General features: G+C 34.4%; 4 protein-coding genes across 5 annotated transcripts in view; all 4 read left to right on the top strand.

Annotated features, from left to right (window-relative positions):
* LOC105172792 (glycine-rich domain-containing protein 1) lies at positions 1-6,661 on the top strand (the record flags this gene model as incomplete). Of its 2 annotated transcripts, none has more annotated exon segments than XR_002287936.1 (8): positions 1-87; positions 223-337; positions 426-809; positions 3,418-3,681; positions 4,437-4,957; positions 5,043-5,173; positions 5,400-5,568; positions 5,902-5,914. XR_002287936.1 is itself a non-coding variant. In XM_011094370.2 (8 exon segments), coding segments are annotated over 8 exon segments (2,209 nt in total), but the record flags the coding sequence as incomplete, so codon positions are not given.
* LOC105172400 (putative pectinesterase/pectinesterase inhibitor 22) lies at positions 11,978-14,644 on the top strand. The gene is made up of 2 exons (XM_011093799.2): positions 11,978-12,946; positions 13,774-14,644. Exons 1-2 carry the CDS (start codon positions 12,004-12,006, stop codon positions 14,442-14,444), a joined length of 1,614 nt encoding a protein of 537 aa, XP_011092101.1. The 5' UTR covers positions 11,978-12,003; the 3' UTR covers positions 14,445-14,644.
* On the top strand, positions 16,296-19,153 carry LOC105172399 (probable pectinesterase/pectinesterase inhibitor 58). The gene is made up of 2 exons (XM_011093798.2): positions 16,296-17,488; positions 17,630-19,153. The coding sequence occupies exons 1-2, from the start codon at positions 16,492-16,494 to the stop codon at positions 19,012-19,014; spliced, it is 2,382 nt and encodes a 793-aa protein (XP_011092100.1). The 5' UTR covers positions 16,296-16,491; the 3' UTR covers positions 19,015-19,153.
* The window catches only part of LOC105172398 (splicing regulatory glutamine/lysine-rich protein 1), a 7,468-nt gene continuing 3,447 nt past the window's right edge, over positions 22,820-26,840 (top strand). The window contains exon 1 of the mRNA XM_011093796.2: positions 22,820-23,085. Coding sequence (XP_011092098.1) covers positions 22,877-23,085 — 209 coding nt within the window. The 5' untranslated portion in view covers positions 22,820-22,876. The remainder of the gene's footprint in view (positions 23,086-26,840) is intronic.

Genomic DNA, 26,840 nt, shown 5'->3' with positions numbered 1-26,840 from the left:
TGCCAGAAGAAATCTTGGGTTCTTGAGACTTGTGGCTGATTCTCCCTGGCTGCACCAACAATCTACGCTTCTTGAAGCCATTAGAAGGTCAATGTTTTTCTTTTTTGTTTCTTTTTTTTCGGGCATTTTTAGATTATTTCTTTAGCTTTATTTTGACTTATTTTGTGAATTTGGAGGCGTAAAAAAATAATGGGTTTCTTTTATTTTTGCTTATTTATGTAGATATGATCAGCTATGGATGCCATTGATTGCTGATCTTACAACAGGGTCAAAGCCTCCGATGATTCTTCCACCACTTGATGTTGAATGGGTCTGGTATTGCCATACACTTCAACCGGTAATCGGCTCTTTTCTCGGTTTTCATAGGGAAAAAGATGGGTTTTTTTTATGGTTGAAATTGGGATTTGATAAAACTTGATTTTCAGGCCAATTACAGGGATTACTGTGAGTCAAGATTCTCAAAACTCATTGGAAAACCAGCTATATTTGATGAAGAGAATGAAGAATATGCATTGGACAGATGCAGAGAAATCTGGGAGTCCAAATTCCCATCTGAGCCTTTTGAAAATGAAGCTGATTCCAATTTGGAGTGTTGTTCATCTGTTCTTAGTGAAGATCTGTTGGATCAAATGTCCAAGCAAAGAAATCTGAACACAAGGTTTTCGGAGCCGTATTATTCTGAAATGGTGTATTTGGTGGCAGCCAAGCAAAGATACAAAGGTTTCATTTACATGGTTCATAGGTTTGGCGATGAATGTTCTTGCTTAGTTCCCACCTCAGATGTTCTGTTGATGTGGCTTACTCATCAGGTGTGTCTAATTCCTTGCTTTGATTAGTAAAAGGTTCTTGTTTGATCAAACTTATGTGGTAATTGGAAGAACAGAATAGTTGTTGTGGATTTGGATAAGTTTATTGCATATGAATTCGTGATACAATGTTGTCAAAGATTCTTTCCTCCAAGGTTTGTGTCTATTTGAATATTAGAGTGGGACATGGAGCATATGAATTGTTCTGCATGTGAAAGCACACTTTTTTCAATAACTTTTGTCAGTATTGCTTCTTTGTTTGTTCGCTTTTGATGTATGGGTGATTGACTGCAAGTTGTGAAAGATATCCTAATTTATTTTGTAAGAAGAACAATATAGGGGCAAGTTTTAGGCAAATGATCTTTTATCATACTCACACAATGGTATTATACTCATGCGTGTATTGTGTGTGGTCCTACTTTTAAATTAAGTTTAATTACATTTAGACCACCTCTGAAATCCGAAATTACACTTACAGCTATGAGAACTCTCCATTCGTGTGTTTACAGCTTTTGTTAAGGTTTGGACGGAATTATTTACGTCAATAAAAAGAATACCTAGACTTCCAATTTACCTCTCATTCAACATTCAGTATAATTTTTTGCCCAAAATACCCTAGTAATTTTTTTATACCTGTAAGGAGGTAAATGCGATATATGTGAAGTCAAAAGAGTGTAAGTACAACAAAATATTGTTCCTATATTATTGTCATTGGATAAAAAAATATTTGTTGCTATATGAAAAAGACTAGCTATATTGTCAATAATTAATACACAATGCTGAATGGACATAAAATTAGAAGTTTACGGTTTTTTTCTTATGGCTGATGTCAATATTTTTCATCCAAACTAATGGAAGGGTTACGGTTGTAAACGCAGAATTCTCAGAGGGATGTAGGTGTAATTTCAAAAGTTTGTTGAGGAAATTGTAATTTCGCATTTTAAAGGGGTCTAAGTATAATTAGCCTTTAAATTCCAATTTAATTATATTTTTTTAATTTGAAAAAAGAAAGTGTCAATCACTCACTGTTATGGTACCAATATGTGACATAAAATTGTGGTAAAAGATCCCCATCGTAAATGTTAGATTACATGGTTGTCAATGTTATTATCTTTGTTGGTGAAATGACTTAGTTCTTTATATTATTTTTTCCTTATGCATGGCAAAATAGTAATTAGGGGAGAAACACATGGGGACACAAGAAGGAACTAAATGTTTTTTCACAATATTTAGGATAAAGCCATAATTTTGTTGATTTGTGGCTTAATACCACCATTCCAAGATTCTGAAAACATGAATATCTAACTCCACTTAGTTGGGACCAACTAGACAACCTATTCAAGTTTGCATTTATTCCTTGCTGTGTATGAAAGTAAATGATTGTGAAAGCTTCTTTCACTTTTGGGTTGGATTTTTTATTTTGTGAAAGACATATTAATAATACTTAGTGTTATTAAGGAATAAATTTTATTATTTACGTGTTTCGGATTAATAATGAAAAATTATGATAGCGTACATCTAGCAAATATTGAGTTATTTATTTTAAATGCTAAATATTATCGTCAAGAAACAAAGATATGATAAATATATACTCGTATACAATCTCTAGGCTTTTAGAAAAATATAATATATAGGATTTGCTATTCAAGCTACTAATAAAAATTTGAAATTCTCAACCTTTTTATGTTGGAAATTATAAATATACAATAAATACGGCTAAAGAAAAATACATGGTAATGTAATTAAAAAGTTAACCATTAAAGAAAAAGTAACAAATAGAGTTAGGACAAAGTAATTTGAAAGCAAGTACAAAATATCAAGAAAATTTGCATGTGTGTCTATATGATGCATTTTTGTAAATAAATATTAGCATTAAGAATGGAGAAGAAGCAAAAATGCAATCTTGACATTGATATCTTTTAGTACATAGTATTTCACTTCTTATTATACTTTTAACAAAATTATGCTTTTATTCATATACCAAAAGAAGAAAATATTATTTTAATAATATTTATGAAAAACACATTAATCTTAATAACTAAAAGTAAATGTATATAGTATGAATAAATTTTATTGTTATTTATTCATAATTTTTTGTTTAGAAATTAGTAAAACATTTAACACTATTCTAGACGAGCTTAATAATTTCCTACAAACACACTTGCAATACGCGAAAAAACACGTGATTTTATTTGTCCTAACAAATCATATTTGTATCATACCATTAACTTATAATTTCACTTGTATGTATATCATAAATATGTAACTGGATAAAGTAAAGATAAATGTAGGTTGTGCAACTGTGATATACAATACCATAGTACGTAACTAAAAGAGAATTCTTGATCAACATATACAATTTTGTGTGTTGTCTTCCGTGACTGGAAAGCAACATTTCCAATCCCACACTTCAATGGACCAATATTCTTTAGATTTGTTGATCAATTATATCAATGAGAAGATCATTGTCTGTGAGTATTTGTACTATTTGTTCAATATGTCAAGTTTTGCCCTCCATAATTTGCAGAATGCATCGCTATATGAATATGTTTTACGATTATTTCTGGGAATATAATTATAAGATCATGTTGTATTTGGATTTATTTATTAGAGCTATCCAACAGTATATGCAGTGGATGTTAAGGGGTTGGAGGGAGATATGGAGAAAATAGTTTGGGTGTGGGAAGCTGTGAAAGAAGAAGACATAGAAGAAACCAAAATGCTGTGGGAGAGAACTTTTGACCAACCATATGAGAAAGCTGGTGGTGGAGCCATCACAAGGCCTATTACCAATGAACCACCTTTTTACTGGGACGTAACGAACACTGATGTCAACACCAGATACAAGTCAATGGTGCCCAGGTTTTTATTCGAGGTTTGTCCACTATCTTTACTATTTCTTTCATTTTTCCTACAATTTCCCCGAACGAGAAAAGGCAACTCATGATCTCATAGATTTCTTGATGTTTCTTGCTCATCACACGTCTTTGGCATTGAGGGTGTGGATCTCTGATTTTAGGGATTCGGCAACTTTATTAGTGCTGATGTTAATTATGAAGCAGAGTATGTGATCGAGTGAAAGGCTCTGGCTTAGTTCTTTTTCATATTATCAAGTATAATTGTGATCCTTTAGCTAAATTGTTCCTGAAGTGGGATCGTAATAATGGGAGAGCCGTTATTTGTTTTTCTTGCTTTGATACTTACAAGTTAAAGATTCCTAGGTCAGATAATGCAATAGCTACAATCCAAGAGTTAAGAAAATCCTGTTCAGTTTTAGCCTTTCTCAACCATGCAATCCGTTGGTTCATCGGGATTTTCAATTATCAACAAACTCCGAGTTTTCTCGCATTGTGCCTATACTCTTCAGTATAAGCTCAAGTCAGCAGTTACCCATTAAGCCCTCATGTTTGTGCTGTATAAGCCTAAGATTGAGGAACTTTTCAATCTTATAAGTGATCTATGAGGCTTGTTGCATCTCAAACACTTTGCTTCACTTATTTAGCTGTTGCAGCTGCTTTTGCGCCAATTATCTTTCCTTAGTTGTGAACTTGAAACTGTAACAGCTTCCAAAACAATGCATTAATATCATATGAATGAATAACATGCGGATGCAATGATCTATAATTTCAGGTGTGCGTATCAGTAAAACTTATCTCAAATATCAGGCAAATGAAGACAGATCCTAAACGAGAATTTCTGCGTCTTCGAATGGCAAAGTGTCACAGGGAGGTGAAAATGGACAAACCAGTATCTCAATTCACATCAGAATCATGGCAAAAAGCATGGCATCTCTACTGCGAATTTGGTACCAAAGGACTAATACTTGAGCTTCGACACCGTGATGGCTGCTGCTTTAAAGGTAGTTCTCTGCGGGAGAGCATTTCATTTGCTTGGAATGACTTGTTACGGGCACCCTCTCTCACATTAGGAAAAGAGATTGATGAAAGAGTAAGGACTACGGCTTCAATTACTCCACCTGTACAAGCATCGTATTTGTTGAAATGTGTGCCGGACCGGGTGACAGATGACTCAGGTGCAATGATATCAGATGTAATCCTGAAAATGAATCAGTACCGACCGCAGGAAGGTAGATGGTTATCTCGGACGGTTCTGGATCATGCCAGCAGAGAGTGTTTCGTTGTTCGAATGAGGTAAAAGATGCATCTTAGTCTTAACTTGTCTATCATAGTTGGTCTCCGCAGTCAGCAGCTAATTTTCTAATTTCTTGCATTTCAGAGTTGGAGGTGGTTTTTGGCGAAGAGGGGCTGAAGCTCCTACAGCTGTGAAATGGGAGGACCGTATTATAGAGATACGGGAGGGTTCTTGGTCTTACGTTACCGGTTCCAGTTCCATCGGTAGATCGCCTGGTATGTGTGAGTTATATCATCTCCATGGATTGTTTGGATAAGAAAACACAAGAACTTAGGATATTGTTGTTTTTTCTTCTGATCAAACACAAATAGGGAGAAAATTTGGTTCTTATTCTTTGTCAAGGATTGATGTAAACGAGTTTGATTGACTAAATTATCTGCATACTGTACCTAGATTTTTCCGTCTGATCTTTATTATTACTTGGTTGCATATGCGATCTAGTACAGAGAAAGTGGTCGGAACCGCTACACCAAAAGAACCACCGGAAGGGTTCCAAGCTTCGTGGAGCTTCTCAACAGGAAATGAATTGCTAATACAATACGATACATCATCATCATCCATCTCCGGCTTGAGATTTGATCTACAAAATAAAACATCTTCTGAACCAATGGTGAGGAGACCTCAGTTAACTTACCAATAACTGCATGGACACCCCTGAGGGTGAACATATTACAAAACAACCCCTCAGTTTTTGAAAAAACAATACTCTCTCCCCTGCATTCATGTTGTGAATACAAATTCTTTCTAACCTATCCACTCTTCAGGGAAATTTGTAAAGTAGAATATGACTGTAAGAGAAGCAGTGTGGTTTCCAAAAAGAAGGGTCTTCTGTAACATGCCTACACCTTAGGGGATGTCTGCATAATTATCTACTTACCTTATTATTTGAAAAGAGTTACATGCAATATGGACCGTGCATGTAGTGACCATTGTACGATGACAGGTAAAGCTGTTGCCTGGGAGACAAATGCAATATCAGGTCAATAACTCCGGTCTAGAGACTAAAGCCGGAAAAGATGGCAGAAACAAGGAAGTAACAAAGGAAGAAGGAAGCACCGAGGAACACGAATTTGTAACCATAATTAGGTACTCGGAGGACAACCTGACTGGAAAAGCCACTGCGCTTCTGAACTGGAAGCTGCTCGTGGTGGAGGTGTTGCCGGAAGAAGATGCAGTTCTAATACTCCTTATCTGCCTGTCAATACTCCGAAGTGTATCCGAATTCAAAAGGGAAGACCTGGGAAGCTTGTTGGTCCGGAGGAGAATACAGGAAGCTAAGATTGGGGACAGGGACTGGGGGTCGGTTTTTCTCCACCCTTCGTCGTATTCTCCATCAGTTTCTTCTCCATATCTTCATCCCTGGTATTGGAATGCAAAGCTGGTTATGACATCCCAAGTGAAGGATCAGGCCGTAGCTCCACCGTCTTCAAATTATTCGCAGGCGGAAGGCGGGGAGAGATTGTACAAAAGCGGAATAATACCTTGAAAATGATATGTTTGATCTGTGATTTGTGAAAGAATAGGAATAGGAAGAGTCTGTTTTATCATCCGGCTTCCTTTTTTGTTGTTCTTTCTGAATTTGATAATTTGTGAAGGACTTGTGGAAGAGAGTGATCAGGTTGGATTTCAATGATGATTGGATTAAGAGGGTATGTTGCTGTTCATATATTTGTTTGGAACTTACAAGATATTTGGCATTATAACTTGAGCAAAAGATTACAGGGTGAAGAATTTTATATTGCACTTTTGTGTTATATATTGTGTTATATCAGTACGCGTATGGTATGTGTATATTCTTTAATTTATATTTTTTAATTGTCGAAAGCTATACATTTGCGTGATATCGATATTGTGTGATAGAAGATTTTTTACTTCCCGGGGGTTGGATTTTCTATTGCCTTTTTTATTTTATTTCACAAATACACACTGTGTGTATAAATGTAACGTTATTAATTTTATCTAAAAAAATATTTTATACACGTGGTGTGTATACGTGAAATGAAATATTAGAGGCATACACATTAGATCCAATTTTCCAATTTGAAGAACTCCAGTCCACATACACATTGCATGAAAGATAGTTATGTGGGGAAAATCTGTTGTCATATTAGAATTCTCATTTTTACCAAAAGATATAAAAATATGACATATGATCTCATCATAGAGATATCAAAATAGGATAGTCGTTCTCACCATAGAGATATCAATAAATATACTCATTTTCACCACGAGATATAAAATAAAATACGTGTTTTCATTATAGAAATATCAAAACAGGACATTCTCACCGTAAAAAATTACAGTAGGACACATGTTCTGAGATATCAAAATAGGACACCCATTCTCACTACAAAGACATCAAATAGGATATTTGTTCTCGCCGAAGATATATCGAAAGAAGAGATCATTGTCAACACAAAAATATCAAAGATAGTGCAAAAGATTCACCCTTTTTTCAACTAAGTCAGGTCAGCTTGATCCAATGGATGGGTTGACCTAATTTAATAACCCTTGTTATTGCATATGTCGGAAGATTGGAGTAAGTCTAATAGATACCATTATTGACCAATTAATACCTATAAATAATGTGTCATAAGTAACTTACAAATATAAATCATATTACTCAAGGTGCACAAAAGGCTAGGTCAACCCAAAACACACATGGACTAGCCTAGAAACGCCCTATCCAGGACCGATTTAGTGTTCTTTATGATCGGTCTTGAGCCCTTAAATGAACCCCAATTATGTCCATTTTTAAATCCATATTGGGCCATAGACTAGCCCAGTTGAGGCTTTGTCCAGGTCGGCCAAGATTAGGCCTGATTGAGCATATTTTGTTTTTATTTTTTTTATGAAATTAAGGTATTTTTGGAATAATTATTTAATTTTATAAAATAAATAAATAATAACTTAAATCAAACAAAATTTATAATAAAACAAATCTATAAACGGAACTTAAATTATAATTTGACTGACAAGCTTACAACAATAAATTTACTTATATATTGCTTAGATTAGTAGATTAGTATAGGTTTAAAATATACTATAAATAAAAATAAAGTATATAAACAACAAATCACATTTCAAGGATTAAAAAATAAAGAAAAAAAAAAGGAATCGCCGTGTCCTATTTGTCATCAAAGTATAATTGTCGTATTTAAAAGTTAGAGCTGTTGTGGCATGTCATTCCTGTGTGCATATAATGAGTAACTCTTTTACATACTTTAAAATATATTAAAAATAATATTATAAATAAAAATAAAATATAAAAATCAATACATTACATTAAAAATAAAAAAGAAGAAAAAAAGAAAAAATATAACTTATCAATTAATATAAAATTTGAAAGTTAAGTAAGTTAGTTATTTTATCAATTGAAGGACATTTTTTACTTCACAAAAAATTTATGCAACGAGTGTCATTAATCACCTTTTATGAGTGTAGAAGATCTTTTCTTTTTATATGATATAGATATAAATATAAATAAATAAATATTGATATAATCATATAATTACTATTTTTATACTGACTACCAAAAGTAGAGAGCTAATTCTGATGAAATAACACTACATATATTTAACTCAAGGTGCACAATGGTTCTATTTTTAAACCCCAGGTCGATATCAGATCCAGATGTGCTTGTTTTATTTCTTTTTATGATATTGAGGTCTTCTTATAAATAATTACTTAAATTATAATTATCTTATAAAATAAATAAATAATAAATTAAATCCCACAAAAAATTATATATATAAAAAATAATAGTTAAGAATATATAATGAACTTAAATAATAATTTGACTAACAAGCTTACAATAATAAATTTAGATGATAATAAATTCAAAAATGACTTAAAATAAATTTTGAAAAAAAAAAGAGTTTCAATGAATTAAAGTACTAAAAATTTAAAAATAAATATAAAAATAAAATTTTTAGAGTTTCAAAAGTATAAAAAAATTATTATAATAATCAACTTAAAAGAATAAAATAAAAATTATATGTCATGTATTTAAAAAAAAAAACAATAGGCCTGGCCCAAGCTCGATCCAGAACCAGGTGATCTTAGGCCACTGGACCCGGATGGTCCCAGGTATTGATTTCTGCAATCAACCCCATCTCAAACGGGTCTGGATCAAATCAGTCTATTTTTTTATTGATTTAAAATCCGATCCTAATTAGATATTTAACTATTAAAAAAAAAAAGAGAGAATATTATATTTTACTTATTTATGAAATTTCTTGATTTTGATAATTTTTTAAATAACCCCTAAAAGTACATAAAACTTAGACCCAATATGTCTTTTGCTACATCTGCATTCTGCACCCTGTTCTTGCAGAATTTGGCACTTTATCATCAGTTACTTTATTATTAATTTATGAACACTCCAAATTTCATTTCTAAACGTGTATAGGAGTGGTATTGGTACCGTGTTAATATGTATCCGACACCTATACGTAGCTTTTTGGTTGAAATTATTTAAAATATTATATAAGTTCGTATATTTTATAATTAAAATTAAATATTAATTTTTATTTTAGAAATATTTTTTTGAATTATTAGATGAATAAAATTATAGAACTTATAAGTTGTTAGTAATGATAATTTTGTTATATTTATTAATATGATCAAAATTAATACTACAAAAGAATTGATTATCCCCTACACTATAAATTACTATGGCTTAAAAATCATAATAAGTTAATACTCTCTACTACGGTCAGACAAAATTGATACGATAACTTAAGTTTTGATTAGCAAATGTTTTGGCTTCACTTGAAGAATCAACGGCAAATAGTCGTTGGGCTACAGACAATATATGCATTTTTTTAAGTATAAATAAAATTAAGCATAATACACTACAAGAAAACAGGGTATCAGAGACCAAAATTTAGAGACGAAACAAAATCCGTCTTTATCAGAGACGGAAATCCTTTTTATGATAAATTATTAATAATTTTTATTTTAGAGACAGATTTATAATTTCGCTAAATTCCGTCTCTATTGATACTGTTAAATGATTGCTTAAAAATCGAGATGGCTGAAACTTGGTTATTTCCGTCTCTGTTTCCGTAGCTATTTTTTTTTTAATTTAGCCACGGAAATTTCCGTCTCTGATGGTGTAAATAGAAATTTTTTTATTTATTAAAATATTAAAACACAAAAATAAGAATTTTTTTATTTATGTAATAATAATTAAGTTGTAATTATATAACATGATAATATATATATTTGTATAATTATAATGTATTTTTAATTTTAATTAATTACAATAAAACTAAAAGTAAACTTTTTATTATTTTTTTATTTTATATATATATTTTTAAAAAAATTATATTTCTTAGGAGATGCTTATGTCAAATTTATAAACTAATCCAAACCTCCTACATATTAAGAGAGTAAAATTTCAAAACCATCTCACTACAAAAATAGGCAGAAGATTAGCGACAAAAAATCAAGTGAAAATTTTAATATTGTGTGAAAATTTTAATTTTGTCACAAATATATATATATATATATATATATTGTGAAAAAAATATTTGTATTGTCACAATAGTGAATTTTATGAATTTAATAATTACTATTATTTCGTAAAAATTATTACCAGCAAGAATTAGTGACAAAAAATTATATACAAAGTCGTCGCTAATTAAATACAATTAATGACGATCTTGTAACAACAATAATAGTTGTCACTATATTGTATTGTTAATAAATTATCACTATAAATGTGTTATTAATTATAGTTAGTGATAATTTTATACTCAATATTTGTCGCTAATAATTATACAATGACAAGATAAAAATTATTGTCATTTAATATATATTTTTAGTGATAATTTTAAAATTATCACGTGATATTTAATCTGTTACTAATATCATATTTTCTTGTAGTCTATACTACTGATTGTCGAGTTCTTCACTCCTATGAATGCCCTATTTGATTGGATTTCATGAATCTGTAACTGTACAAAAAAAAAAAAAAGACAATTTAAAGATAAATTTTGCCGAAAATTCATAAATTGTCAAAATTAATTTTAATAGAATCAAAATTGACATCCCTCTATTTAAAGGACTAAAATTGCAATTTTTTCTTCTCTTTATCCTCTTTATTTATTTTGGTAAAATAATAAGCTCTAATACAAGGGGAGAATAAAAATTACGTGGATGCATTTATTTGTGAATTTTATTTATATTTCAAACCTTATTATATCTTCTGTTTTAATTAATATAAAGAATAATTATGTAGTATATATTAAATGCAATAAAAAAAATACGATGAAATTAAATGTAAATGCGGTCCACGTTTCTGTGTATCCATTTACATGGAATATAGAGGAAATCTCAAACATGCGAACTTGGACAGTCATCTTAGAATCCTTCTCACTTCCATATTAAGACAATTTCTTGAACAAGCTACTTGCAATAGAACCTTTATACATCACTCCCATTTACAATAAGATTCATATATGGAGGGTACTCCTCTAATCAAAGTTCAATTGCGTTTCTAGTTTTGGTAGTTATATCTCTCTAGCATTTTAGTCTAACTTGTTAGAATTGTAAAATAGTTGTTTATTTTCTTAGGACAAAATTGGTAAGAATTTTCAAATTTGGCTGGAAGGTGACATCATAATTTCCGCCAACTTTGAAAATTTCAGCCAATTTTGTAATAATGAAGGATTATTTTATAACTCTAACAAATTATAGAATTAAAAGTGTCGAATGACTATAATTATATGACTAAAAATATATTTGTGGGGGGGGGGGGGGGGGGGGGGGGGGGGGTGCATGGGGTGTGTGACAGCAATTTCATTGAACTCAAGAGAATCAATGTTATTTTTACATGTAGAGAAAAGGGAGCAAAAACTTGAACTTTGCCAAAGGGAAAATTAAAGTATATTTTGTATCAACATCTAGACTAGAACACATTCCTTTCCCTTTTAATTTCATCCATGACAAGCAATCCCATCATTCTTGGCAACATAAATATGTCTTCCAAGAATCAACCACTCCTCCACCCCACCCTTGTTTGCATGCATTCAATCAAATGGCATTTGTCAATCTCCTTCTCCTTTTTACCTTACTCTCTTCCTTTCACTCTCTCTCCCATGGAATCGACCAAAACCAAACCCTCGAACCCATGATCATCAAAGCTTGCGACAGAATCCAGAACCAAGCCTCGTGTTTCTTGAATTTGCAGTTCCAGATCAAAAGTTATGGCCGTCGTAGTCCTGACTCTGTCCTTAGGGCTGCCCTCCAGCACACGCTCAACGAAGCATCGTCCGCCAGCGAGGCGCTCACAAAATTCACCACCTTATCCATTAGCCCCCGCGAGCAGATGGCCATCGACGACTGCAAGGAACTACTCGATTTCTCGGTATCCGAGCTGGCCTGGTCCGTGGACGAAATGAACAGGATTCATGCCGGGCTCAAGAGCCCTCACTCGGAGGGAAACCTGAAGGCCTGGCTGAGTGCTGCTCTAAGCAACCAAGATACTTGCCTTGAAGGCTTCGAGGGCACCGACAGGCGACTCGAGCACTTCATAAGGGGAAGTCTATCACAAGTGAATCAACTCATAGGCAATGTGCTGACTCTCTACACGCAAATGCACAGTCTACCTTTCAGACCACCAAGAAACAACAGCACCGCGGCCGACAACGAAAATAGAAACAAGGGATTCCCGCAGTGGATGACGGAGGGAGACAAGGAGCTTCTTGTTTCTAGTCAGAACGGGATGCATGTGGACGCGGTGGTGGCGGTGGACGGAAGCGGGCAATATCGGTCGATAGCGCAGGCGATATACGAGGCGCCGAGTTATAGTAACAGGAGATATGTGATATACGTGAAGAAGGGAGTTTACAAGGAGAACATAGACATGAAGAAGAAGAAGACTAATATCATGCTGGTGGGCGACGGTATAGGGCAGACCATTGTTACTGGTAACCGCAATTTCATGCAAGGATGGACCACATTTCGCACAGCTACAGTTGGTAATTTCTCTTCCCCCCTTCGGTTGCATGGCTTTATTGCAATTTTGATCCTATACGTAGTTATAAGGGTTTGACGTTTTGGTCATCATTTAAGAATGATATTTATGATTTGATCCATTATATTTATAATTTTTGTGATTTGATTATACATTTGGCCTGAAATTTGAAAGTTAGTTAGAAAATTACACGTGTAAGTCACATGTATCTTAAAATCTAAGTCGGCATTACATGCACTTATGAATAGTAGATGTAGAACTTTTCATCAAATTATATCCTCAAATCACAAATTTACAAGAACAATGGATCAAATTGCAAGTTTTGTTTTTTAGTGGATCATAACACCAACAGTTATAATTACGTGATCAAACTTACAGTAAAATCTACAAAGTGCTAGGAAAAAATTATAATGGAATATGAAAAATGAAATGACTTGAATTATGTAATATCAACATATAATTGATTTTATTGATAACATACTATAATTCAAGTCGATTCACTCGGGCTATATAGAAATTTTCCTATCAAGTTATAATATTATATATCTTTGTCTTTAATTGTACTCGTTATCTTGATCCCTTTATGTATAAGTTGTTTGATTAATAGAGGGTTGGATTTGAATTCTTTTAATTCAAATTTATTTTATTTAATAAGTATATGTTACATATACAAAATCTCAAATTATCTGGAGACTAATTAAAATTAAGTACCAAAAATGACAATAAAATGGTGATTTTTCATTAAGACAAGAATAATTTCATAGTAATCAAGAATTACAAGAATGAGCTACGTAACGTACCCAGATATATAACTATCCCATGTTTGTGTAGCTGTTTCGGGCAAGGGATTCTTAGCAAGGGACATCACATTCCGCAACACCGCCGGGCCCGAAAGCCACCAGGGAGTGGCCCTCCGTGTCGACTCCGACCAATCAGCCTTCTACCGCTGCAGCATGGAAGGCTACCAAGACACTCTCTACGCTCACTCCCTCCGCCAATTCTACAGGGAATGCAGTATCTCCGGCACCATCGACTTCATCTTCGGCAACGGCGCCGCCGTCCTCCAGAACTGCAAGATCTACACAAGGCAGCCACTGCCGCTGCAGAAAGTCACCATCACGGCCCAGGGCAGGAAAGACCCTCATCAGAGCACCGGATTTACTATCCAGGACAGCTACATTTACGCCACCAGGCCGACGTATTTGGGCAGGCCCTGGAAACAGTACTCAAGAACAGTGTTCTTGAACACTTACATGAGTTCGATGGTGCAGCCCAGAGGGTGGCTGGAGTGGTATGGAGATTTTGCTTTGAGCACGCTTTGGTATGGTGAGTACAGGAATTACGGGCCCGGAGCGTCGGTTTCCGGCAGGGTTAGGTGGCCTGGTTATCATATAATCCACGATGCCTCCACCGCCAGTTTCTTCACCGTTGGCCGTTTTCTTGATGGAATGTCTTGGCTTCCGGCAACCGGCGTTAAGTTCACCGCCGGTTTGACGAATTAATTGTGGCCCTTTCAAGTTATTCAATTGAAAAATTAGTTTTTATCATAGTTAAAGCTAGCTGAAATTCAGGCTGTCTGAAGACAGATCTGTGCATATATTGTTTCGTTTTAGTATTTCTATGTACTGATCAGTCTTCACATTGAACAACTGATGTATTCTCTCTGATTTAATATAGCTGCTATACATTGATTTTTCTGATTTGTTTTAGTTTTTGTACTTTGATCCACATGCATGAGTCTAGAAAAAGGTAAATAATCATATCATAATTAGGGCAGAAAAAATGATTAAACTACTGATCAATGTTTGATTTGAGATTGATTATTAAGGATTATCCTTTGCATTACTCAATTTGTTAATTTAACAAATCAAATTTTGAACTTAATTTTTCGTTTGATAAATTTTCAATAAGTTGGACTCGAGCTCAATTCGTTTACCAAAAAAATAATAAAATATAATAAAAAATATCAAAGTACTAGGTCAGCTTGACTTGTGTCTGATTTAACTGAAGCTTGTTTGAGCTTGAAGTGATTATTAATCAAATAAAATATAATTTTTTAAACTCGATATATAGTAATTTAGATAAGCTCGACAATCCCTGCCACTCGATTTGACTTATTTAATTTATAGCCTCCAGTGACAATATCCTAGCAATAATATTAGAAAGGATAAATTACAACCATTCTACTGAGATTTGGTATAATTGTGAATACTGTCTTGTTGTTTGAAAAATTATAAATACCCTTTCAAACTAAAAATAATTGGTAATCCCTAAACGATGAAGTGAACATTACTATTTTACCCTTCTTGATTTTTTTTTAAAAAAAATGTTTGAAAAAATGTAAAAAAATCGAGGGTGGATAAATAATTCAGAGGTAATATTAGTTCATAAAAATATTTTAAAAAATTAATATATATATATATATATATAATTAAAATTTATAATCCAAAAGGATATTCAGTTTACTACATAAATTTGATGAAAATCTAACTGAATGGGCTCGTTGTTAGATGACCGCTAAAATTAGAGGGGTATTTATAATTTTTCAAATAACAAAAAAGTATTTGTATTATACCAAACCTTAGAGGAGGTGGTTGTACTTTACCCTATTAAAATTAATCACTAGAATAAATATTACTTTTGGTAATGGCTAATTACTATGATTAAAAGTGAAAAAATATGGCAAATACTAATTAACTGTTGACTCTGCAAGCGAAATCAAAATATTAGCCACAACTAAAAATCATAGCAAATGTTTTGGTTATATATAATTAAAATCATGACAAACGTTGATTAACCATGATCAAAACTTAATTAATTTTTTGTATTAATTTTATTTAATTGTGGTGAATAATATTAATTTATTGCGGCCATTAAATATACGGCATCATTCATATTTTTCATAGTGAATAAAATTAGTTTGAGTGTGATCACATCATTTATGTTAGTATTAGTTGATTTTTCTTGGACCCTTTTTCTACGGATCAAATTTTTTGCTGCTTGAATCTTCTATTCCAGTTCACATATACGCGTAATGTGTATAGAATTTTTAATTAGATAAAGGAGAATTAGAATCTTTATACACATAATGCGTACATATAAAAAACAATATAAGATGCGAAAGGAATTGTAATAGAAAATCCGATCCATTCTTGAGCAACATTCTTGATTGTTGCCAAGTAGTAGATTGATGTAGTGGTAGGAATGAAAAATCTGCTATTTTGATGGGGCTCCATGTTCATATCAGAGGTCCTAGTTTCTCTAAAATGAAATGAATGGTTGATCCTCTTTCCCCCTCAAAATCCTCATCATCCATCCTAGAAATAGGTGAGTTCCAAATAAGAGCCCAAGCCTTCTTTCTCTTCCAATTTGGAAGGGAAATCAACCTGTATAAGGGTCTTGGATGCATAAATTTAGTGCTTGTTCTTTCCTCATATTCTTCACCAGGAGGAATTACCTCTTTATGCCTTAGTTTCTACACTGCATTGGTCTTACTTGGCGGTACATAACAAAAAAAGGGTACCGTTGAATCAATATTTCTGATCAAATATGGACGAAAGCAAGAAAAAAATCACCATAGTTGCTGTATGTTCTTGTTTGCTGGTTGCTATGGTGGTCGCCCTTATCGCAGTCGGCCTGCAGGACGAGGACAAAGAGGTACAGGACGTATCTTCCTCCAAGAAGGCTATCACAAGCCTATGTGAAACAACCGATTACCAAGAAGCTTGTGTGGAAAGCCTCAACGCTTCAGGAACCAACTCCACCAACCCGAAAGATCTCATAGACGCCATTTTCCAGTCTGCCATCGACTACATTAAGGAGGCATCAAAGAATTCGACCGTTCTCTTAGAACTCCAGACTGATCCAAGAGCAAAAGCAGCTCTTGAAAACTGTCAAGAGTTAGCGGATCGTGCTGTCCATGATCTCGAGAGATCTTTTCAGTCGTTTAACAATTTTGACATTACAAATATGGATGACTTACTCTTGGAGTTGAAGATTTGGCTTAGCGGTGCCATCACACACCAAGAAACGTGCCTAGATGGCTTTGAAGGCGTTCCCGGAGAGGCTGGGGAGAAAATGAGAGTATCCCTCACAAAGGCCATGCAGATGACTAGCAATGCTCTTGCAATGATGGCTGAGCTATCTACGTACATCAAGTCTTTGGGTATCGAGAGCTCCACTAGTCGTCGTCTCTTGTCAGAAAATGAAGCTGTCGTGGGACACGATGATGAACTACCTAACTGGATGGATTTGAATAAGCGTAGACTACTGAGTGCTTCGCCACAACAAATTAGGCCACATCTCGTCGTGGCTAAGGATGGGAGTGGCAAGTTCCGCACGATAAATGAGGCATTGAAACACATACCTAAAAAGAGGGATGAGATATTTGTATTGTACATTAAAGAGGGTGTTTATGAAGAGAGGGTGCAGGTTAATAGCAGTTTGACACACTTGTTGTTTATTGGTGATGGACCGACGAAAACAAGAATAACTGGAAAATTGAACTTCATAGATGGAACCAACACCTACAGGACTGCCACTGTGGGTATGTATATTTGCATTTATTTCTTGCCAATTCTGTGCAGAAATCGCATTTTTAATCAAATTTGAACTCATGCTTGCATCTGTTTCTGTGGATGCCAATCTTTGTATGAAGTACTAATGAGAATTAAGTAATGCGTTGCAGCTGTGCAAGGAGATAATTTCATGGCCGTGAACATCGGCTTTGAAAATTCTGCTGGTCCACAAAAGCACCAGGCCGTGGCATTGCGTGTTAGTGCCGACAAGGCGATCTTCTATAATTGCCATATGGATGGCTATCAAGATACCCTCTACACGCATACGTATCGCCAGTTCTACAGGGATTGCGTTATCTCAGGCACGATCGACTTCATTTTCGGGGATAGTGCTGCTGTCTTCCAAGGCTGCACATTGCTGGTCCGAAAGCCTTTGGACAACCAACAATGCATCGTCACTGCACAAGGTAGGAAGGACGTGCGCCAGCCTACAGGACTTGTCATCCAAAACTGCTCCATTAAAGCTGACGAGGCATACTATCCCCTAAGGAAACAGATCAAGTCATACCTCGGCAGGCCCTGGAAACAATACTCCAGGACCATTATCATGGAGTCTTTCCTGGACGACTTGATCCAGCCCCAAGGATGGCTGCCGTGGAACGAGACGTTCGCCCTGCAAACACTGTTCTACACTGAATTCAACAACAGAGGCCCAGCTGCGCCCAAGTCAGAACGCGTTAAATGGGCCGGCATCAGAGAGTTGCCATCAAACCGGATTCGACGTTTCACACTTGAAGAGTTTCTTGACGGTCACAGGTGGATACCACAGACTAAGGTGCCGCATGCTTCTGGCTTTATCTTCGAGGTGCCTAAAGAGGATCCTAACGTTAAGTACTCACCCGTGGTGCCCGAAGAAAACAAAGATTTGGGATCAACAAGCGCCAATAACACTGCTCCTAGTCCCAGCAACCAAACTAGTTCAGAGACAACTTCATCTACCTCTTCTAACAGCACTTCACCTTTGGCTCCCCAATCAGGAACCGCTGCCCCTTCACTCTCCTCTCGTAGTTACAGCCCAGCTTCCATTTCTCAGTCAAATACACAGGAATCAAATACAGCTACTTCTCCACAGACCTCTACCTCATACTCATCTGCTAATCCACCTATTTCTCCTAGCGGCAGTTCAGCGTCCAGTCCTCATTCACATCAAACCACTTTCATCCCACATATCACTCCTAGCGGCAGCCCAGCCTTGAGTCCTCAGTCAGATTTCTATATGTCAAATGCAGCTGCTTCTTCACCTGGCTCTCCCAGTGCAAGTGCAATTGGGGTTCCTACTGCTTCTCCAGCTGCCTCTCCGGGCATCAGTTCTTTCTTGGGTTCTCCATCAGGTTTAGGATCTGCTCCTCCGCTGGCCTCTCTTGGCGGCGGGTCCCCTGCAGCTTCTCCTGCGCCTATGATCTCTCCTGGTAGCAGCGCGGTTTCTGCTCCAAGTTCGGATATTACTGCTTCTCCACAATCATCATATTCATCTTATGCTTCCTCCCCTAGCTAGCCTTCCTCCGTGCAGGTTTCATTAAGTTTTCTGTCATGGGAATGTTTCTCGGAGGAGTATCATGATATTTTTGAAAGTAACTTGTGTAAAAACACAGACATTCTCGTACGAGGTTGGTAACTTGGACACCCTATTTACATCATTTGAGTCAAATGCAACGGGTTCCATGTAAAAATATTAATAGGCACAAAACACACCTAACAAAAAATTCGGGCAATATAACCCTTTCGAAACTTTTAAAAGGAGAGCAACACCATCCTTAACGTAACGTGGGAGATATTGAGATTCTTCTTTTAAAGTTTGGAGGATCGTGTTGTACTTTTTGTTTTGTTCAAGGAAGTTTTGTGGCTATTGGCCTTGTTTGATTTTGTTTTCATTTTCAATATTTTTAAGTGGGTTTTTGTTTTTGTATTGAGTTTGTGCGAGAAAATAAAAATATGTTTGTATTAGTATGGTTTGTGATAGATTTTCTTACGAATATTCATGATAGATTGAAAATGTGTTTAGATTTGTATATTCTTACAATTTTATTGTAAAAAAATACGTGATAGAATGAATATATATATTTGGATCAAAATGTTTTGGGCTCGTTTTTCATACAAAAAGACGTACTGCTTGATGATAATTTTTATATGAAAAGACGTGATTTGTTTTGAAGGGTAAAATGCATTTTAGTCTCTTACTAATTACAACTTTTGAATATTTTTTTCTTTTCAACTTACTTTAAATTAATCTTTTTAGTAGAAGATCTTATTAAAATTTCCATTTGTTTTTGTGAAAATTCATTTTAGCGTCTCAATTTTTATTTTCAATTTGATCCCTCGCATATAAATTTAAAAAATATAACCGATTTTTAATTGAAAGAGTTTACTATTGGACAACTATTTAGATAATAGCTTGTTCAATAACATATATATATAATTATTGTGAATTTAATAATTCTCTTGAAATTTTCAAATAAAACAACCCTTGAATATAGAAGTTGGAGAAAAATGTTTAAAATGATAAAAAAAAGAGCAAAAATATTTAAACGAAAATTTTCTCTAAATTTAGAACAAAAATAAGAAAGGGAATGTTGTCAAGATAAAATGTCAAAAAATAAGGTATAAAACCCCTTAAATTTTGCAATTAAGAAAATATATGTCCAATCAAGTAGGCAACTACATCAAATGGTCATGCAAGAGCTTCTACTTACGACTATATAAAAATAGGTTGTTCTTCAACAATTCAATGTCAAAGCAAAAGTGACATGGAAAAAACACAAGATGTTTTCTAAAAACATTACAAGAAAATTATTTTATTGTAATGATTTTTGTAACAGTCAAATTAATTTTTTGTAATAGTTTTTTAATAATTGTAATAGCTCTGTTAATGGGAGGCTTTTCGTGGCTTTTTTTAGCGTTATAAAATATTTATAACAATTTATTTTTCGGCCGTTACAAATTGTAACAGATTATGGACCAACCAAAAAAGTCTTTACAATACTTGACCAAGTGCAGAAAATGAGTTTGGAGCTCACTACAAAAAAAATATTTTATAGTAACGGATTTTATAATGGCCAAGTTATTAATTTCGAATAATATTTGAAAATTGTAACGGTTCTAAAGACACCCCCTACAATTACCGTGGTTTTTACAGGTGTTACAAAATATTTTTATGACGGCTTGCTTTAAAACCGTTACAACTTGTAACAGTCTTAGTGACGGCTCTTTGACACCGTTACAATAGTGGTTCAATTGCAAAAATATGAATTTGGATCTATTTTTGGAATGGCCAAATTAAATTTGATTTTGTTAATATTGGAACGGTCTTTGTAACACATTTAGGTATGATTGTGTTTGAATATAGAGTGGTATTTGTATTGTTTGTAATGGTCATACGTTATGTTGTAATGATTGTTGTTTCGAGCTTTGTATTTCTTTTTCAACTATTGTTGTAACGGTCTTTGTAACCCCTTATGCCTATGTTGGTTTGAATTTTGCAACTGGCTTTTACACTGTTTTAGCAACGGTGGTTTGGATGGCCATTTTCAAAATTGATAACAATCTTTTACATGGTCACTGTAACGAGTGCGTGACTATACGATAATTTATTTTTATTCCAAAAGCCGTTACAAATGCAATGACAAAAAATCATTTTTTATAATATTTAATTGTATTTCATATATTTTAATATTTTATTTTGTAAAACTAAATTATTGAATTTTTCTTATCTAGGTAGTTTTTTAATTTCTTAAATCTGTAATATTATATAAAACACATATAATATAACAAGAAAATAAAAATAATTTAATTATAAAAGTAAAAGTATTGTTTTAAAATTGTATTTATACATTAAAAAAACTAATATAAATTAGCAGCCCCTTCGACCATGGGTTCTGGAGAGATCCTCGGTTGATGCAGTAGTATGTTGACCCTTTGCCTGTCGTTAGACGTATTGGGACGGTGGCGTACAAGGTGGAGTTGCCGTCGTGGTGGAAGATCCACAACATCTTCCATGTGAGCCAATTGAAGAAGTATTCAGCAGATAAGGAGGACGATACCCGCAATCAACCCAGCCGCCCACAGCTTGAATTGACGAATACGAAGGAGAAGGTGATTGAAGCAATCCTAAATCATCGAGTGACGAGTACCGCGAAGAGAGACCAAACAGAGTACTTGGTGAAATGGAGGGGATGCAGCAGCAAGGAGAACACTTGGGAGCGAGTGACGAATCTAAAGGCGTTTCTACCTCTTGTCGAAGCGTACCATGCTTCCATAGTGTCGGGGACGTCGCTATCTCAGGTGGGGAGGATGTCAAGGGCCGCTAGCGTACTCGGCACCCTTGACGCGCACTTTAGCCACTCAACCGTTCTACATGGCCGACCAATCAATCTTCACCGACAGACGATGGACATCTACAGTCTTAGAATCCTAAGAGTTGGTCTTTTACTGCTTTGTTATTTGCTTTTTGTTGTTTAGATTGATCAGGGGGACATTACGCCTCTTGAGGTGCAATTTTCAGGTTTTCTATTATCTAGTGTAGACAATAGGATTTATTTTTTTAAGCCTATTAAAGGGGAGAATGAGTTCAAAAAGCTTGGTTTAGTGACGTGTTAGAGTCCCCCTTAAGGCGATCCCCCTTGCTCTAGCATTGTTGTTTACTGTATACGCACTTTTCAGCAATAATATAAGCTCCTTTCTAAAATCGCATGTGTAATTTACTGTTGTGTGATTTATTCCTCCCTATTGTGATTGCTTCGGCGCACTGCGTTAGTGCCAAGCGGAGGTGTGTGTGGAGATTGACGGACGTAGTTAGCGGACTACTAGCCACACGTTGCGCTTTGTGGAAGGGGCCTCGTGGGACAAGGGTTTATCAACTTATCCAACACCCTACTCAACTTTTGCACAATAACAAGTAGTTTTGTTGGTTTGTTAATAGGTCATATTTTATTCATGAAATGACTTGGATTGGTATTAATCTGGATGCAGCAAAATTGATCTAAAAAGTCATAGGAGATCTACGTCGAATTACACCAAATCTCAAAGGAACGCAATTGTCATAATTATCCCTACATTTTTTTGAAGCTTTTTAATCTTAACATCCAATAGACAAAATATGCTCACAGTTTTGTTATTATTTCACCTTTACCCTTCATATAACTAATAATTTTCCTCCCAAATAAACAATATCTATTTGTATGATTTTAAATTCTACTAACTTTATATTTTTTTGGTCATTATTATAATATGAACAACTTAATATATCAAAATTCCCAGTATCTTATAAGTTCTCAACTAACGACGACGTATTGTTCGTCCAACCTCTTTTAATTGACTCGGACGATCAATTGATACTTCATCAAGACAACCAAATAATCTCAATGGCAGCCTCTTCGTCGTCGCCAACGACGTCGTCGTCGTCCTCCGACGCATCTCGCCATCGCCGTCGCCGCCACCATCGCCGCCACAGAACCGATAGAGACTCTCTCAGAGTCAGCAAAAAGAGTCGCTCCCACACCAAACGTCGTCGTAGGCGTCATTCATCCTCTTCCTCTGAAGGCTACACCACCTCCTCCGACGAAGATTACAGGTCATACGCACGCACGTAAATTATTTTTTATCTAAGTTTTATTCTTGGTTGAAACTCTCTGTGTTATGGATCTTCAATTTGAAGTTTTTCGCCTTTTCTTGTTGACTTAAAGCTGAAGTCTTGATTGATGGGTTCCTTAGGACCTATCGTTAACTTTCTTGATTAATTTGGTGTATTTTAAACTCTGATTCTTATTTGGATTTGTCAGGTTTGATCTTTTAGGGATTTGTTTGAAGCTTAGTTAACGGGATCAGACCAAACCCCTCTCAGTTAACTTGACTCTTTAACACTTGATTTTCAAGTTTGGTGAGTTAGACTAGAAACTAGTTAAATTGTCAAATAAGGTTTAAGGATTTGGTTTTATTTTAGAACAATGAAATAATGTATTTTACCTTGTAACTTGGGGAAAATCCTGTAATGTTATTGGCATTGTAAAAGATAGGATTCCATAAGTGCGTTTTCTTGTCTGAAACGAAATCAATCCAGTTTTGGAGCAGGAAAACCTGGATTCTTTCGGGAACAAATTTAAAACAATAGTTTTCCAAACATTACTGTAGTCTTGAGGAAGGCTTGAGTTTTTATGATATAGTTTTGAGAAGGTAACTAAAAGCAAATAACATGGAATTAATGATTAGGGTGTTGGTGCCAGACCGTTCTCACCAGATCTTCCTGTAGCTATTGTAGCTCCGAGCTGTTGAGCTACTGGAGCTAATGAGTTCCTCTAGGTAGTAAGCACTAAGGTAGTGGCTGAAGACCCAACTTAAAGCCTATCGATAAGCCAAGACATGACGGGTGCTATTCTGACTGAGTGGAAGAATAGAATAAGCTGGTCTAAATTAAATAAGGATGCCTTCCAAGTGGCTATATTGATCTTTATATCTAGTCTATGGTGATTGGCCGAAAATAAAATGCTAGAATTGACTTTGATTTGTTTATGCATTGTCTTGAACCAAGGTTTCATCTTTATGTTTAAGCATTTCGTGCTTTTAGTATTCATTAGTTCAGGTTATAATTCCTAAGCATGTTATGCAAAATAATTACATAACTTTCTGCTTGACATTTTAGCAAAATCATGTTTTTGCAATAGGATCATCAAGTTATGATGGGAATCAAGGGATTTGTGCATTATGTACCACAAGAATAGGTGTGGCAAGAGCAAGACTTTACTTGCTATTACACAAGCATTGAACTTCAATATTTCAATATAATGATAATAGTGATCTGGGATTACTTTGTGGAAGATGTACAATGAATATCAAGTCACACATATTAATGTTTTATTCAATCACCTAGTATTTGGTAACGGGATTGAAATTAGTTATGATGGACAGCTGCATATGTTTGGAGACTGGAGGATAGAGATGGAGATATGGAGTAGATAAGTGAATGTGGCTATTGGTATGAATCAGGGTGGTAGTATTGTTACCCATCTGCTGACCCAAAGAGAACTAGATTTTTTGGGAGGACATCAATATCAAATAATAAGATGGTATTTTTAACCAAAGTTTGTTTCTCAGTTCATATTGAAATTTCTACTTTTTGTTCCTTTTCATCAGTTAATTGAAAATCTCTATAGGCGCAGTTCCGGAGATGACAAAAAAATGGCTACGATGAGATTGGGGTGCTGATGGGGCAGTATATGGCAAAATTTCTGAGAAGATACAAATGTAGGGGCAGGATTCATCATGAAAGGTGGGGGAAGGCAGGGGAGGGAAAAGATTGGTTTTACTTTTTGATATAAGCATTACATGAACACACTGCTGATATATAGATCCTAATAGATCTCGCATACACTGGAGGGTGGAAAATGTAATGCTACCATAGACCTTGAACAAACAGGGGGACGAAGGTCAACAATATTTTTTCTATAAGTCGCAGTAAAACACTTTTTGATGTAAGTAACATGGATGCTTTACATAGTTAGGAAAGAAAGATGTGACTGCTTTGTAAAGAGATTTCTGTAATGTCTGATTTTACTCTCTCACACCTCTTCCAATTTCTCTCACTGCTATGCCATCTCTCTGGATTTCTCACATTTCTCTTTAATGGATTCTTGGATTTTTCTTCCTTTTCCTAATAGGTGAAAGGAACTCAATTTTTTCTCACATATATATAATTTACTTGAATTTATTCATGAAATTCTGAATTAGATTTATATGATGCAAAAATTTCATTGTCGTCATAGTTTCTCAGTTGAAAATTTTAGAGCACGTTTGGTTGTGTTTTCAATGAGATTATTTTCACTTTTCACTATTTGGGTAGTTGGGATTTTGTTTGGTCAAGCCATATTCAATGAGAATGCATTCCTATTTTAATCTTGAATTTTTTGAAATTATAGGTGACATGGGTTGGTCATACTTGTCTTATCTTGTCGGCATGTCTTTTCTTGTTTCAAATCAAATAAAATTGCTTTCTCTCCCAACCATTTGTTGTTCTCTATGGAATACGTAATGGTTTTGATCTAGGTCACATGATTAGCTCATTTATAGTACTGCTCTGTTGCTCCGGGCGCGAGTGAGAGCTGGATTGCTGCTCTAATAAGACTTAATTTGCGCTAATTCACAACTTAAGTTTCAAGAATGCGTGAAATATTTGTATGTAGTTAAAAGACTTTAAAAAAATAAAAATCTCGATCCAATCATTGTAAGTCTTGCTCTAGAGTTGAGGTATTCACGCATTAGACACATCGGTGCTTCTTAATCCCTTATTCTTTTAAGTTTTTTTTAAAAAGAAAATTATTAAAAGTCAAAGTTAAACAAAAACTATTTGAATTACTAAATTACCTTTTGTTTTCTTTGTTGAAAAACATTACCTACAAAACAAAACCTAAGTCACATAATGCGTTATTGGTCGCAAGTGCTCTGGTGACTTCAGGATGGCATTGTTGATCGCTAAGTCGAGCTTTATTATTTTGTAATCATTTTTTATTAATTATTCCATAAATGATATTCTTGGAGTTCTCTTTCTTTTAACTATATCTATAAATATATGTATTCTTCTTTTACTTTTTGTTAATTATTTTGAAATTTGGATTCAGAATAAGTCCATGTACAATTTGAATATTATTCTCTCACAAATTTTTTATTTAAAAATCAACTTTTGCTTGGATTTCTATATGAAGCATTTAGGTATGGCTGAGGAAAATCCAGAAGTATTTGCTGACCTTTGTGGATCTATAATTATAATAATTGCATTTGAACTAATGATGTATTTGACATGGAAAACTAAAAAGACAAATAAGTGGATTGAAGTTGTTTCTGTTTGAATGTTTCAAAAGTAGACCAAATACATATCTCAGTGTTTTATTTTATTATGGCAATATAATGTATATTTCCATACACATAAACGTATATATATGAACATAGGTTATATTTGTATATATGTGTGTATATATACAAATATATATGTATGTATATCTAGGACATTTTTTTTCAATATAATTTCCTCCTCTGTTGTATATAGCTTACCAAACATTTCCTAAGGATTTGCATTGGTTTCCCTATTCAAATACTTTGTGCTACTCAAACATTTGCAATGGAAAGAGATTTCTAGTAATCAAATTCCGTGTAATTTTATTCTTTGTGATTCCGTTCCTGCCAAACAAATGGAGCCTAGGGTTGTCCTGTTAACTTCCTTAAAAAAAGAGGGTTTTCCATAAGTAGGCCTTACTTGATAAGTGTTGGTGTAATTTTCTGAATCATTTTGTACTAATGTTAGAATTTAAAGCAGTAAAGTGCTGTTTGTTGACTTCCATA

Source organism: Sesamum indicum, linkage group LG10, assembly GCF_000512975.1.
Source record: "Sesamum indicum cultivar Zhongzhi No. 13 linkage group LG10, S_indicum_v1.0, whole genome shotgun sequence".
In the NCBI taxonomy this organism is placed as follows: domain Eukaryota; kingdom Viridiplantae; phylum Streptophyta; class Magnoliopsida; order Lamiales; family Pedaliaceae; genus Sesamum; species Sesamum indicum.
This window is presented reverse-complemented; position numbering and strand designations above follow the sequence as displayed.